The 13,794-nt window shown below is 39.9% G+C and overlaps 1 protein-coding gene across 15 annotated transcripts in view; it reads left to right on the top strand.

Moving 5' to 3' along the window:
* EPB41L2 (erythrocyte membrane protein band 4.1 like 2) overlaps nt 1-13,794 on the top strand; it is a 235,315-nt gene that overhangs the window by 100,900 nt on the left and 120,621 nt on the right. For all 15 annotated transcript variants that reach the window (XM_075554558.1, XM_075554542.1, XM_075554549.1 and 12 more), the window contains one exon: nt 12,615-13,102. In XM_075554558.1, the coding sequence (XP_075410673.1) occupies nt 12,629-13,102 (474 nt within the window). In that variant the 5' untranslated portion in view covers nt 12,615-12,628. The remainder of the gene's footprint in view (nt 1-12,614; nt 13,103-13,794) is intronic.

A 13,794-nucleotide genomic window follows, 5' to 3' on the forward strand; every position in this document is an offset into this window, starting at 1 on the left:
AGGTTTACGTTTTGAGTTTATGCTGTTAGGGTGAGGCGATCAAAGGTGGGCTTCTGGTGAAGTGTGCTGACTTTGGATGCGAGTATAAATTTTTTTTTGCTAAAGGATATAGAGAAAATATTAAACTTTATCAGAACTCCGTTTTCCTTGAGACCGTTTTAGTGCACTGCTTGAGCTGGAATAGATGTTCTTAATGTTTGTAGCCAGAACTGGATGGCAGGATAAGGTGGCACTGGGCCAATCACTTGTGGCATTACGGCTGTGTCCAAGGAAGCAGACCAGCCAAACAGGGTTCACTTAGACATGAGGTATCTTAATGTATAAATAATCACCTGAAGAAAGCACTTCCGTATTTCAGTTTTTGGAAGCTTCTGCTTGGTGAAAACTTAGCCCCCTGTATCTGTACCTCATTTACCAGCCCCATCCTCAAGTCCCCATAATTCTTCCGCATCCTTCCATAGTTTATTGTGTATATCTACAGGTGAGGAGGCATAGATATATTCACGTACATGGCCCACCCACACATTTTATTTTCAACCCATATTTCTTTCTTCTTCAAAGTTTCAAAGTACTGTTCTTCATGCTTTTTGAACTTACCAATGCATTTAAGATAAATTTTGTGTCTGGGATGGAAGCCTTTATCCTCTCTTATGTAGCCATGTGGCATTAGCTGTCTGAATTTGGCCTAATGTCTCCTGTTTACAGACACTGATCCTGTGGTTATTACAGAGCACCACCTTAGAAATAATTACTGGGAAGGATCAATCTAGAACCCCCTCCCAGGTGGGGGGCGAATAATGGAAAAGTGGGTGAGGGGCGATGGAGGACGATGTAAGATATGGAAATAATAGTCTGTAATAGTCTGTAACTTATCAAGGGTTCGTGAGGGAGGGCAGGCAGGGGATGGAGGGGGAAGAAATGGGGAGCTGATGTCAGGGACTCAAGCGGGAAGAGAATACTTTGAAAATGATGATGGCAGCATATGTGCAAATGTGTCAATCCACAATGTATGGATTGTGATAAGAGATGCAAGAGCCCTCAATGAAAGTATTAAAAAATAATTACTGGGTAAAGTGTGCATACATTTGTAATTTAGATAGCTGTTGTCAAACTACTGGCTACACCTTGGACTGCCACCCCTAAGGGTGGCAATTCAAAACCACCAGCCTCTTTAATGGAGGAAGATGGGGCTTTCTACTTGTAAGAGCAGTGACAGGCTCAGAAACTCACAGGGGCACACACCCTATAGAGTAGCTCTGTGTCCATCAACTTGAGGACAACGAGTGGGAGTTCTTCTGTTCTTTCCTTTGTCGTGCTACTTCCTTTGGGTCTGTACCAATGTACTCCTCCAGCAATTGTATGAGAGTGCCTGTTTCTAGGGCCTTAACCATTACATGCGCAAACCCAGACTTTTCCATTCTGAATTTTCAGCTTACATTTTTTTTCATCCTCATGTTTTTGTGTTCCTTTTCTGTATTGGCTTGTTGATCATTCTAACCAGTTAAAAAAGGAAATTCATTTTAGATTTTTGATACTGAGGGAAATTGTAGTCAGGACTATTCCATTTGACTTTTAGGGGTATAGTAAAGTGGGAGCTGCTTTCCTTTTAAAATTAAAAAAACAAAAAAAAATCCTTATGGGAGCCACAGGCATGCATGGGTTATAAACATTGCCTCAAAATTAAAGAAACCTTCATTCAATAAAAATAATAAAAATGTTAAGCTACAGTTTCTTAACACATCCTCTCCATCTAGGTATAGACACTTCAGAATGTTGTGCCTTTTATTCACATCACACCAATAATAAATGGTTTTGGCATCCAGAAGGTACTCAGATGTATTCTTTAGGAATTTTCATTGTGTTAGAGAATTGGGGTGGGGGGTGGGGGGGAAGTGACGGGGTAAGAGGAGGCCCGTAGAGTGAATGGGGTAAGGTTTCCCACACAGTGCTCTTAAACCAGTTTTTGCTACCGAGAGTGCAGTACATTGTTGTGTTGAGAGAAATCCCTTAGTGCCACTTTCACGACTTTTTCCATGCCATGCAGGTTTCCATTTTTTTTGAAACTTCTTCCTAATATTGTTCTTTGTCCTTCAAGAATATCAAACACGATCAGCACTTTGGAAATCCAGAATAGCAGTTGTTATAACCTTCTGAGCTGACTTCTCTGCCTTGATTTTAATTGGCTTGGCAGATCTCCCTGGAAGAAACTGTTCTGATTGGATCTTGCTCTCTGGGTGGTATTGCTAAATCCAAGACTCATCCTTGCTATGATTTGTTAATAAAATCATCTTCATCAGCTTCAGTCTTGCTGAAAAGGCTTGAGATAGCTGATATTCCTTTAATACTTTTGGTACCAGCAGTATAGAGCTGAAAGCTGATTTAAGACCAAGATGTTTGCTTCAAATTAAAAATCCCAAACCACTTGAGGTCCCGACTTCAGAAGCTGTAACATCAATGGTAATTCTATGGTCTTTCCCACCAGTTTCTGGACTCCAACCCCATTTCTTCCTTCGTCAAGGTTCACAGTCTTCCTACTCTTGACTCATCTTTGAGGTCTTCCTGACCTTCCTTAATATAGTTAATCCATTTCATGTCGGACAGCGATCCTGTAAACTTGTTTCAAAGCTTCAGTGGCTTGGAAGATGTCCACTTCTGTTTTGTTAAAGGTTGGCTTTTACCTCAGACCTCAATATTATTTTTTCCCCATGGTACACAAAAATTATCCTTTGGTATTGTTTTAAAGGCTTCCAAAGGAGAGTAAAACAAGTATCTCATGGAGAGAACTTGTTTGAAGCCATTTCTGGATGGCAGCAAAATGTATAAACCACAGTTTGTTTGGAATAAACCTGTGCATGTATGAACTGGACCTCTACTAGCAATGCCTTTTGACTTCCCATGCCTATACGTGCGGTTACAACCTTGCCCAGTGAAGAGATGCATATCTGAACACGTACTTGTCTAACACTGTCCTTCAGGGGAAGCATTGGCTAAACACTCAGACAGTACAAATGGGCAGAATGCGCTTTAGCTGGCACTTCATTATCATTTTTTATTTGCTATCGAAACATTAGTTCTCTTAATCCAAACACTTGAATAATAAATGAAATAAAGTAATCTTGCCTATAACTTTCCTTATTATAAAAAATCCAAAACGAATTTAGCTTTTAAAATTGGCTAGAAAGACCAACAATCCAATTTGGAAAAACATGGCCAGAGGATGAGTTTAGAATTGACCAATAAAATAAATACAAGGAACACAGAAACATATATGGGGAGGGGGAAAAAAAAGAAAAGTGGAAGCTGAAAATAAAGACTGGAACAATCCGGGTTTGAGCATGTCATGATGAAGCCCCTGGAAACAGGCACTCTGATACAACGGAAGGGAGAAGAGCGCATTGGTACAGACCCAAAGGAAGTCAGTCAGTAGGACGACAATAAGAAAACCTCCAAACCTACTGCCATTGAGTCGATTTGAACCCGTGGCAACCCTCTAGGACAGAGCAGAACTGTCCATGTGGGTTCCCGACACTTTAAATCTGCACAGGAGTAGACGATTTCAGCTCGCGTGGAGCCATTAGTCGGTTTGAACAGCTGGCTTTGTTTAGACAGTTTGCTAATGATGACTCTCGGGTATTAGGACCACATCGTGTAGAGGTTTATTTTCATATGCCTGCCTCAGGATGTACAGAGTCTGTGATCAGTGTACTCTTGGGTGCAAGTCGCTGAAATCTGGCTTCAAGGTTTAAACTAAAATCAAAATACAGCAATCCTTTGCTGTCAAGTAGATTCTAATTTATAGGGACAACCTGTAGGACAGGACAGAACTGCCTTGTAGTTTACAAGACAGTCATCTTTATGGGAAATACTCTACCGTTATCTTTTTCTCCTGGAGTAGATGGTGGATTTGAACCACCAGCCTTCTGGTTAGCTGCCAAGTACTTGAGCATCACACATTACCAGGGATCCTTGTTTCTCACTGAACAAGCAGCTCAAGTATAGGAGGCCATGTGGGGCCTGGTCCCCTTTGTATTCTCTTGTTGATGCCCTCATCTATTGTCATATTGCCTCAGTCCCTCTGTCCTCATAGGCTCAACCTAAACAATACCATTTCTAAGAGTCGTCACATACAGTGCTTACTGGTAGAAAAGGGGAATCCTCTTCTTTGTACTTAATTCTTGCCTATTTGGCAAGGAGGAGATGGGGTTCTGTGACTACCCTAGACCTACAGGACTTGCTCCTGGTGACCCAGTTTGGGGCTAAGTTCTACTGATACATGTAGAAAAGGGTAGAAAGCTGGGTGAATTTTGTGTTCTGTTAGAAAGAAGGAAATAAAGTCTCTGAATGTAACCTGATCCGGCCTAGACTATCTGTTGTTTGTGAGGATTTAATTTAAACCAGATGTTAGCTAACATCTTAATAGAAATAGTTATGCTTCTCTTAAAAGTCCTTTAACAAACACACACTATGTGTTGTAAAGGTAGCTGGGGTGGGCAGTGTCTGGATGGTTTTAAACAATATTTCTTTGTCCTCACAAGTAGTGGAGAGCACAGATAATATAAAGTAGCAAATAGCAATGGGAAAGTAATTGTACTATTTGAATCCAGGATAATAGTGTTATCTAGACCTGTCACTTTTGAAAAATAAACCTACAAGGGCAAGGTTTTACTTTGTAGCCGCACTCACTTGGCCTGTGTTTGTTATTCTCCCTGTCTGCCTTTCCTCTTCCTCTCCCCCATTTAAAAATTCTGGACGTATTTAAGAAACATCACTCCTTATTTGCTTAGTAGAGCCTCAGTAGTTGCAAACTCACCCCAATATCTGCGGTACTGTGCTTGTTTGCTCACACTTGATGCGTAAAGCTACATAGAGCTGCTCCGGACAGCGTCTGAAATGGAATCTTTGTGGTAGCCAGCAGTCTCTCTCTCTCGCTCTCTCTCTCGCTCTCGCTCTCTCTCTCTCCTGGGGAGCAGGTTTGAACCAACAACCTCGTGGCTATCACTCCAAAGCTTAATCCATAACAACACTAAGGTTCCTTGAGGGAAGATAACCAAAAACCAAACCAAACCAAACTCATTGTGGTGGGGCGATTCCGAATCATAGTGACCCTATAGGACAACATAGAATGACTCCTATGGGCTTTTGAGACTTCGAGGGGGTGCCCCCCCCCCAAAAAAAGGAGAAAGCTCTGTTGGGTGGAGCTTTTGTAGTACACAATTTCCCCGCAGGAGCATCGAGCAACTCACTCTGAGTTAGTGTACCCAATGGCGCTGCCAGGGGTGTTTCCCTCTGGTCACAGTGAATTTTTTCATGAGAAGTTTCCCTCGAACATTGTTTGTTGTGATGGCTGATTTAAGAGAACAGCTTGCGATTGTGAAATTTTGTCTCCTGCTTGGGAAAAATGCTGCAGAAACTGTTGTGATGTTGAACACCTCTTACAAGTACAGCGCTACAGGAAAAACTCAAATGTACAAGTGCTTTTCTGGTTAAACCTCCTTCTGGTTAGGCTTCTGTCAACTTTCCGAACAGATGAAAATGTTGACAAAATTCGTGCATTTGTGCTTGAAGACCAACAGTGACTACTTGCCCCACACTCCTGACTCAACTGACCTTGCTCAGTGCGACTTTTTTGTTTCCAAGAATGAAGACTGCGATTTGACTACATAGAAGAGGTGGGAAAAAAATGAGGGAAAGTGCAGTCTGCCACCCAAACAGATGAGTTTGAAAACTGTTTCCAAGAATGGAATCACAGATTTGACAAATGTATTAAAATGGATAGTACTTTGAAGGTGATAAGGTTGTTTTGGAAAAATAAACTTTGAACAAAAATTCCCCCCCCTCCACCCCCCCGTGGGTACCCCTCGTATAGCTCTTTACAGGAGTAGAAATATAATCTTTCTCCCATGAGACAACTGGTGGATTTCAAACTGCTCTTGGCTAGCAGCCCGATGCTTAAACCTCTGTGCTACCAGGGCTACAATTAGGGGAAGATAAACCCAAACAAAACACACTGCCATCTATTTGATGCCAAATAATAGTAACCTTGCAGGGCATGTTAGAACTGCCCTATGTGGCTTTCTAAGACTGTAATTGTTTATGGGAGTAGAAAGCCTTGTCTTTCTCCCTCAGGGAAGATAATAGAAAATATTTTAAAAGACATTCTAGCTTTTTAATGATGGACATTGGCAAGTATTTGTGAGTGCCAGCAGGTTGCTTTTCATAACCTCTCTCCAGTTATAATGAAAGTAGGAGACAAACTATTTTTGTCTGACCTAAAAACAGAATGAAGTCTGCCCACATATTGCTAATGTGATAGATTCACTTGTTAGAGTTGTACATCTGTTTGTTCTGCTTTGTCTGCTGTTGTACTTTGAGCAATGCTGTAAGTAGCAGTATAGTGTAATGATGACGCTGCTGATAGAGATGGCACCTTGAAATTCACCTCCTTTTTTAAGGCAACAAAACAATTTAATGGGTTCATAATAAAACAGCCTTACCAGCCAGTCCTGATTCACTGTTGATAATGGTCTCCTGTTTGGTTTAGTGTGAAATGATGCAAACTTTTTCTTGTGGGCCATTTTTTTTTTCACAATAATAGACACTTGTGTCTACCTAGGGTGTAACATGCCAACGTGGCAACTATGTCAAAATCAGATGTTTGCTTAATGGACTGGCTGCTTGTAGCAATGTTCTTTTTGGTTGATGATGAATAGAAAGGTTTACTTAGCATGTTATGTAACCGTATTAATGATGGGCTGTTAGTAATTGTAATTAAAGAGTAGTAGAATGGACATTGTTGGGGTTTGAGGAACCTGACTTTGGTTTTATCCATTTAGCTTTGGGATATCCAGCAAATCTTGTCTTTCTGAGCCAGCTTCCTTGTTGATAAGATAAAATGATGTTACTAGATTAGATTGACATTATTTACTCAGTGAATACTTATTGGGTGCTCCTTGTGTGCAGCCTAGATCCTGGGGACATAGCCACAAAGAAAATGAAGGTCCCAGTTCTCTTGGAGCTTTTAATTCTGTTGGATTACTTGCATTCCAGGGCAGGAATTTCCATTACAGTGGGAAGTAGAGTTTAAAGGCTTATCCACATCTGAAACTGAGTTATAGGCACAATCATTATGGTGAGTAGAGGCGCTATAATCATGTTTTCTTGATGGTGGTAATTTGTCCAAGAACACAATTTCATCAACAAAGAAGGTCGTGTTTAGTTTTGAACTCTGGTTGTTCTGCAACTATTTTAAGAATATTCTTGTTTACATAGAATTATATTCACATGAAGAGCTGAGCATTCATATGCTACTACTCATTTCAGTGTTTTTTTGTCTGCAACTGCCATTCAGGGTGGACAACACCAACAATCAACTCTGGGTCTTGACACTTAAAAGTGCTGTCAAGTACAGTGGTGGTCAACAAGGAGTAGTTTGTGAATTTACCTGTATGGTTTAACCATGTTCCCTATCTTTGCATTAGCACTTTATCTTCAATGTCTCATTATCAGCTCCGTTGTGATGGCATGGCCAAATCATGTCTTCAAATAAGATTTTCTTTGTGATGGAGGATCATCTCTTAAGTGTCTAATTTGGGTGGGAGTAGGATTAATTATAGGAAATCACTTTCACAAACTGGCTTGAATCTTCCCTAACGACTAAGGCTGAGGAGATTGATTTAGGTAATTTATGCATAGTGAAGTTGTGAAATACACGTGAGGACTTACAAAAGGATATATATAGAGTTAATTGTGTGATCCTGACAAGTGATTTAACTTATGTATTTTTGTTTATTACTTAAACGACGGTATAATACACGCCCTATTTTGAAATACAAAAAGTTACCTATGAGGGGGCTTTTAAAAGTTCATGGAAAATTTGAATTTAGAGATAATGGAATTTCCCTACAAATTTTTGATGTATCCTTATATATGATATCTGACACAATATCTTTTTGTAGCTCTTATCATTGAAATAAAAAATCTATTAATGTTGCAGTACTGGAAACTGTAATTTTGTAGGTCTTTGATCTAAAATATTTTTGTCCCAAATCAGCTTTAGTTGATTTGTTTCTGGACAGAGTGGAGGGCTGCAAATTAATTTTCCTTGGTTAGCTTGGGTAAATGTAGGACATTTTTGGTTGTTCTAATTTTGCCGAAGAACGTTGATTCATCACTCAAATGATAATTAGGAAATGCATGCTAAAAATAAACATTGACCATTTTAGTATTAATGTGAATAATATTCTTCACGTAAGTGTTTCAGAGGAATGTTGGTGAAGTATAGGAGTTACGTATTCCGCTAATGACAAGGCCAATAGTTCAAAACGAGTACACGCTGTGAGGGGTATGGGGTGAGAATGAGGCTTTTTACTTCCATCAGGATTCACAAGCTCCAAGTCCCACAGGGGTAGTTCTGCTCTGTTCTATCAGGGTCGATATGAGCCAGAATCGACCCAATTAGCAGTATGTGATACATGGAAAGCAGTAACTTGAAGGAGAATTGTTTTCTGTGCAATGTAGAGAGAGCCAGTTTTGTATTCTTGTGAGAATTTTAATCATATTTTAAATGCCTAAGAATGAAAAGTACTATCAGACATGAAGGTCTGATAGTTACTTAATGGATCTTTTTGGTAGCATTACCCTCAAGTCATGGCTGTCCCGGATCTCTTTGCCTTCCCTTTTGATTCTTATTGCCCTCAAACCCTTTTCTCTGTTTCACCCTTAAATGCTGGTGCCAGGAGGGCTCTGCTCTAGATTCTTTATGCTCAGATGCTCTTTGTCTTGTGTAATGCCATTAACCATGTCTCTAACCATGCACCCACTCCACTCCTGGTCTTGCTGGCAGTGAGATCCTTTCTCCTGCGTCTCAGAGGGCTCGTTTTATACACAGTAGGATGACACGCTAAAATAATATTTTCACAACCACTCCACAGGTGAATCCCATCAGTATCTTTCTCCACTTTATAACTGGACCCAGGCAGGGAAAGGTGGTTTTGTTAGATTTCTTGGCTTAGTAATATTTCTGTCCTTGGCTTCCCAGAGGAAGTATTCACACCTCAGCCTGGTACCCAGATGCACCCCATTCTGCCAGTCAGCCTCTTGCCCTAAAGCACTTTAGCCTTAACTTTTCTCGTGGGTTGAAAAGTCTATACCATTCTGTCCATGTTTTGGCACCTGGTCCTGCTGTTGCTCCTCTGATATCATAGCTGTTAATCTGGATCCAGGAATTTCACTGCACAGTCATGTCAGGCCTAGAGCATCCATTCTACTCCTGGCTCTTCCTGATAATGAGATCCCTCCTTCTGCTTCTCAGAGAGCTCTTTTTATACGCAGCAGGGTGGCACTCCAGGGAATCCTGTTCACCTTTACTCACAAATTAGTCCTATCAGTATCTCCCCCTACTTTATTACCCAGACCCAAGCAGGAAAAGGTTGGTGGGAGTTAGAGACTTTGGCTAGAAGGGCCACCTTAAATCATTAACTGTCAGTGCAAGCAGCCTCTTGGAGATACGTTTCTGTTTTCTCATGTCTTGTATTTTACAACCAGGTCCGGCAACTTGAATTGTAAATCTGATAACATTGCTCTTCTGCTTAAAATGTTTGTGTCACTTCTCCTCGCCTTCAAACCTCCAAACCTTTCTTAGTATGATGTATAGGCCTTTTTGCATCGATGTCTTTTACTTTAGCCATCCCAATTTACCTTCCTTATTCTACCTCTTTTCACATGCTTCCTCTGTACCTGTACAGCGTTCACTATTTCTGTGCTTTCTTTTATGAGTGATGTTGCAGTGCTTTTTCACAGCTCCTGCTAACATATGCTTCCCACCCCGACACCTCTTTGTCTGAACAGTGTGTACTCATCGCTGTAAAGTAACTCAAATGTCACCTGCAGTAAGTCTTCCCTGATGACGCTCTTTTCCTAATCTTGGCATAAGTGTCTGTTATATGCTCTTTGAGCAACATGCTTTTGACTGAATCTGTATTTTCAACTCCCTTTGCTCCTTCTAAAAGGAGCCTTGGTGGCATAGTGGTGAGCCATTTGAAACCTCCAGTTTCTGCAGGAGAAGGGGGAGGCTTTGTATTCCTGTGAAGAGTTGTAATCTCAGGAACCCACAATGCCGTTCTGATCTGTCCTGTAGGATGCTCTGAGTTGGCAGTGACTCAGTAGCAGGGAGTTTGGGTTTTACTTTTTAAAAAATTATTTAAAATTTTAATTTTTTTACTTTTAGTATATCTTTAAAAAAATCTTTAATGGGGGCTTGTACAACTCTTATCATAATCCATACATATATCCATTGTGTCAAGCACATTTGTACATATGTTGCCATCATCATTTTCAAAGTATTTTCTTTCTACTTGAGTCCTTGATATCAGCGTCTCATTTTACCCCCTCCTTTTCCCACCTGCCCTTCCTCATGAACCCTTGATAAATTATAGATTATTATTTTCTTTTTTAAAAAACACTTTATTAGGGACTCATACAACTCCTATCACATTCCATACATACACCATTTGTATAAAGCACATCTGTGCATTCTTTGCCCTCATCATTTTCAAAGCATTTGCTCTCTACTTGAGCCCTTTGAATCAAGTCCTCTTTTTCCCCCTCCCTCCCCGCTTCCCCTTCCCTCATGAGCCCTTGGTAATTTATAAATCATTATTTTGTCATATCTTACCCTGTCCGGCATCTCCCTTCACCCCCTTTTCTGTTGTCCATCCCCCAGGGAGGAGGTCACATGGAGATCCTTGTAATCGGTTCCCTCTTTCCAACCCACTCATCCTCTACCCTCCCAGTATCACCCCTCACAACCCTGGTCCTGAAGGGATCATCTGCCCTGGATTCCCTGTGCCTCCACCTCCTATATGCACTAGTGTACATCCTCTGCTCTATCCAGACTTGCAAGGTAGAATTCGGATCATGGTTGTTGGGGTGAGGAAGAATTTAGGAACTGGAGGAAAGCTGTATTCTTCATTGGTGCTACATCGCACCTTGACTGACTGGGTTTTACTTCTTGACGACAGTCTTTTATCCTTGTGTCCAGTAATTGATTGAAACATTGCAGAGACCCATTAAATATATATGTATATTCATATACATGACAGATGAAATATTTTTGCTTATAAATTAGATGCAAATAATATTTTTATTGAAATAGAATTCATATACCATTAAAATGCACAGTTTTTAATAGTGTATAACTCAGTAGGTTTTAGTCTTAGTCACAAGTTGTATAGCTAGTGTAAGGAACTTCAAAATATTGTCATCTTCACCCCAATTGTTACATTCATTTACCATTTATCCTCTAGCCCATGTAAGTGTTCATTTATCCATGTTCCACAACATGGATCATTCTTGAAGAAGATGCTATGTGAAAGAAACCAGACTAAAAGAAGTCAGGCCAAAAAAAAAAAAAAGGCCATCGATTGCATGATTCCATTTGTGTGAGTTGTCTACATAAAGATAAATCCATAGAAGCTGAAAGGTAAAGTTGAGGTAGCCAGGAGCTAAGGGAATAGAAGAAGGGGGAGTGACTTCTAATATTAGATTGCTTTTTGGAATGATGAAAGTGTTCTGAAATAAAGAGTAGTGATAGTTATATATCATTGTGAATAGAATGAAAACCACTAAACTATACATTTCATGTTGCTGAATTTTATGCTCTATGGAGTACATCTCAATAAAAATGGCATATTTTATTTTTGACTAGTTCCAGTTTGTGCTACAGTTGAAGATAGCTAGGAAGTTTCCTGTTGGTCAGGATGCCAGGACTTTGAGCACATTCATCTCTGGCAGAAAGATCATTGGGTGGGGGCAGTGGGGGGCATGTTTTGCTGTCGCAGCCCCTGTCTGTTGTTCTTCATGTCTATGGTGTTGTTGGTACACATGTAAAATTCAACAACCACTTGTTTTCAGATTTTGTTGAACTTTTGTTCTCATTGAACATTGTAGGATTGCTCATTAGGTGTAGTTTTTTCTCCTCTATCACTTGTTTCAGATTATGGACTCTCGAAACTTTCTTTAAAAGTATCTTTGAAGATGTATAAAATGGGACTTTGGATTTCCAACATTCTAGTAATTCTAGTTTGAGTATCTTTCTCAAAACACTAACATTGATATTTGAATAGTAATGTGTCAATTATGGGATTCAATGTTGGAATAATAAATAGCACGTTTTGCCCCAAAGCTAATATTCTTGTTATTAAAGCACTCACCACTTAAGATTTGTTTTTAGAAAACCTTTTTTTAATTGCAGGTTGTAGTTATAATGTGTGGTATTGCCATAAGTGTGAAATTGAATTATGTGGGAAAATGTGTACGTTTTTTGTATTACTGGGTCGGGGAAGACCGAATACGGAGAAAAATGAGTCACAAGTGTTATTTATTCAATTATAGCTAATTGAGACAGAAGTAATTCTTCCTATAGCTTTTAGTGATTTTAAGTTCTGTTGATACAGAATCAGAACTAAGCTTATTGTGATGCTGGGTTTGGCTCTATGATTCAGATAGAAGATTCTAAAACTTGAGTAGCCTAGGCTTTCTCCTGTGCTTATGAATTCAAATCCACATGTGGAGAGTTGGTAAAACAATGTTTTGTGGTTTTGATTTTTTTTTTACAGACTGAGTAGTGGTCATGACTACTGAAGTAGGCCCCGAGTCTGATGTGAAAAAGGAACCAGAGAATTTAGGAGCAGACACAGCCAAGGAGAAACCTCAAGATGGAGAAAATCAGGAGAATCAACCATCTGATCCAGAAGCGGAAAAAGGTTCCCAGTCACCTCCTTCAGCTGACCACCGCCAAAGAAGTCCACGCCGCCAGAAGAGAGAAAAGGATCCATCAGAGAGCAGGGGTATTTCCCGATTCATACCACCATGGCTGAAGAAGCAAAAGTCCTATAACTTGGTAGTGGCCAAAGATGGAGGAGATAAAAAAGAGCCTACTCAAGCTGTTGTGGAAGAACAGATTGTAGACAAAGAGGAGGACTCTCTTCCTGAAGAAGAGAGGCAGGCCAAGGGTGATGCTGAAGAAACAGCACAAAGAAGGCAGCTGGAAGTTAAGGCTGAAGTCAAGGAAGACAAACCTTCAGTGAGCGTTGCTGAGGCACAGGTATGTTTGGGAAGATATTGTCTAGAAATTAATGCTTAATGCAGAATCATGTAACAAAAAGGATATGCTTGCTTTAAATAGTTTCCAAATTTCTTACATGGAAATGTGGTTTTGTCTTAATGTATCTGGAGTAGAGACCTTGGATTAATTTAAGAAGCCTGCTCCTGTTGCTCTTTTATTTTTGATTTCCGATGTAATAAAATTAAGAAAATCCTTTATATATGGAAACTATTAAAGTCCTATTTTCATTTTAGTGTTAAGAGATAGCATTTATTTTGTTTTAAAAAATACTTTTCTTGGCATATACTCACGTCTTACAATTTAATCTCCTGTTCATATTAGAAGAGTTGCTCAATCCGCACCACAATTGATTCCAGATGATTTTCTTCTTATACTCACTGTTGTTAGCTCCCCATTTCCCTCCAGCCTTCCCTGCCAAGCCCCTAAAGTAATTATTATTCCATGTACTGTCTCTATAGTGCTCCCTAGCCTGGGTGTCATATATAGAATATTATTCAAAACACGGGCAAGAAGCAAACAACAAACAAATCCCAATAATGACAAAATGAAACAGGCCAAAACCTCACTGGAAAAGAAAGCAGAAATAATTAAAAAGCGAAACAAGTTTAACTTGGGTCAGGAAGGAGATAGAATGATACTACATTTTAATCTATCTACATCTCCCATAATCG

Source organism: Tenrec ecaudatus, chromosome 7, assembly GCF_050624435.1.
Source record: "Tenrec ecaudatus isolate mTenEca1 chromosome 7, mTenEca1.hap1, whole genome shotgun sequence".
NCBI lineage: Eukaryota > Metazoa > Chordata > Mammalia > Afrosoricida > Tenrecidae > Tenrec > Tenrec ecaudatus.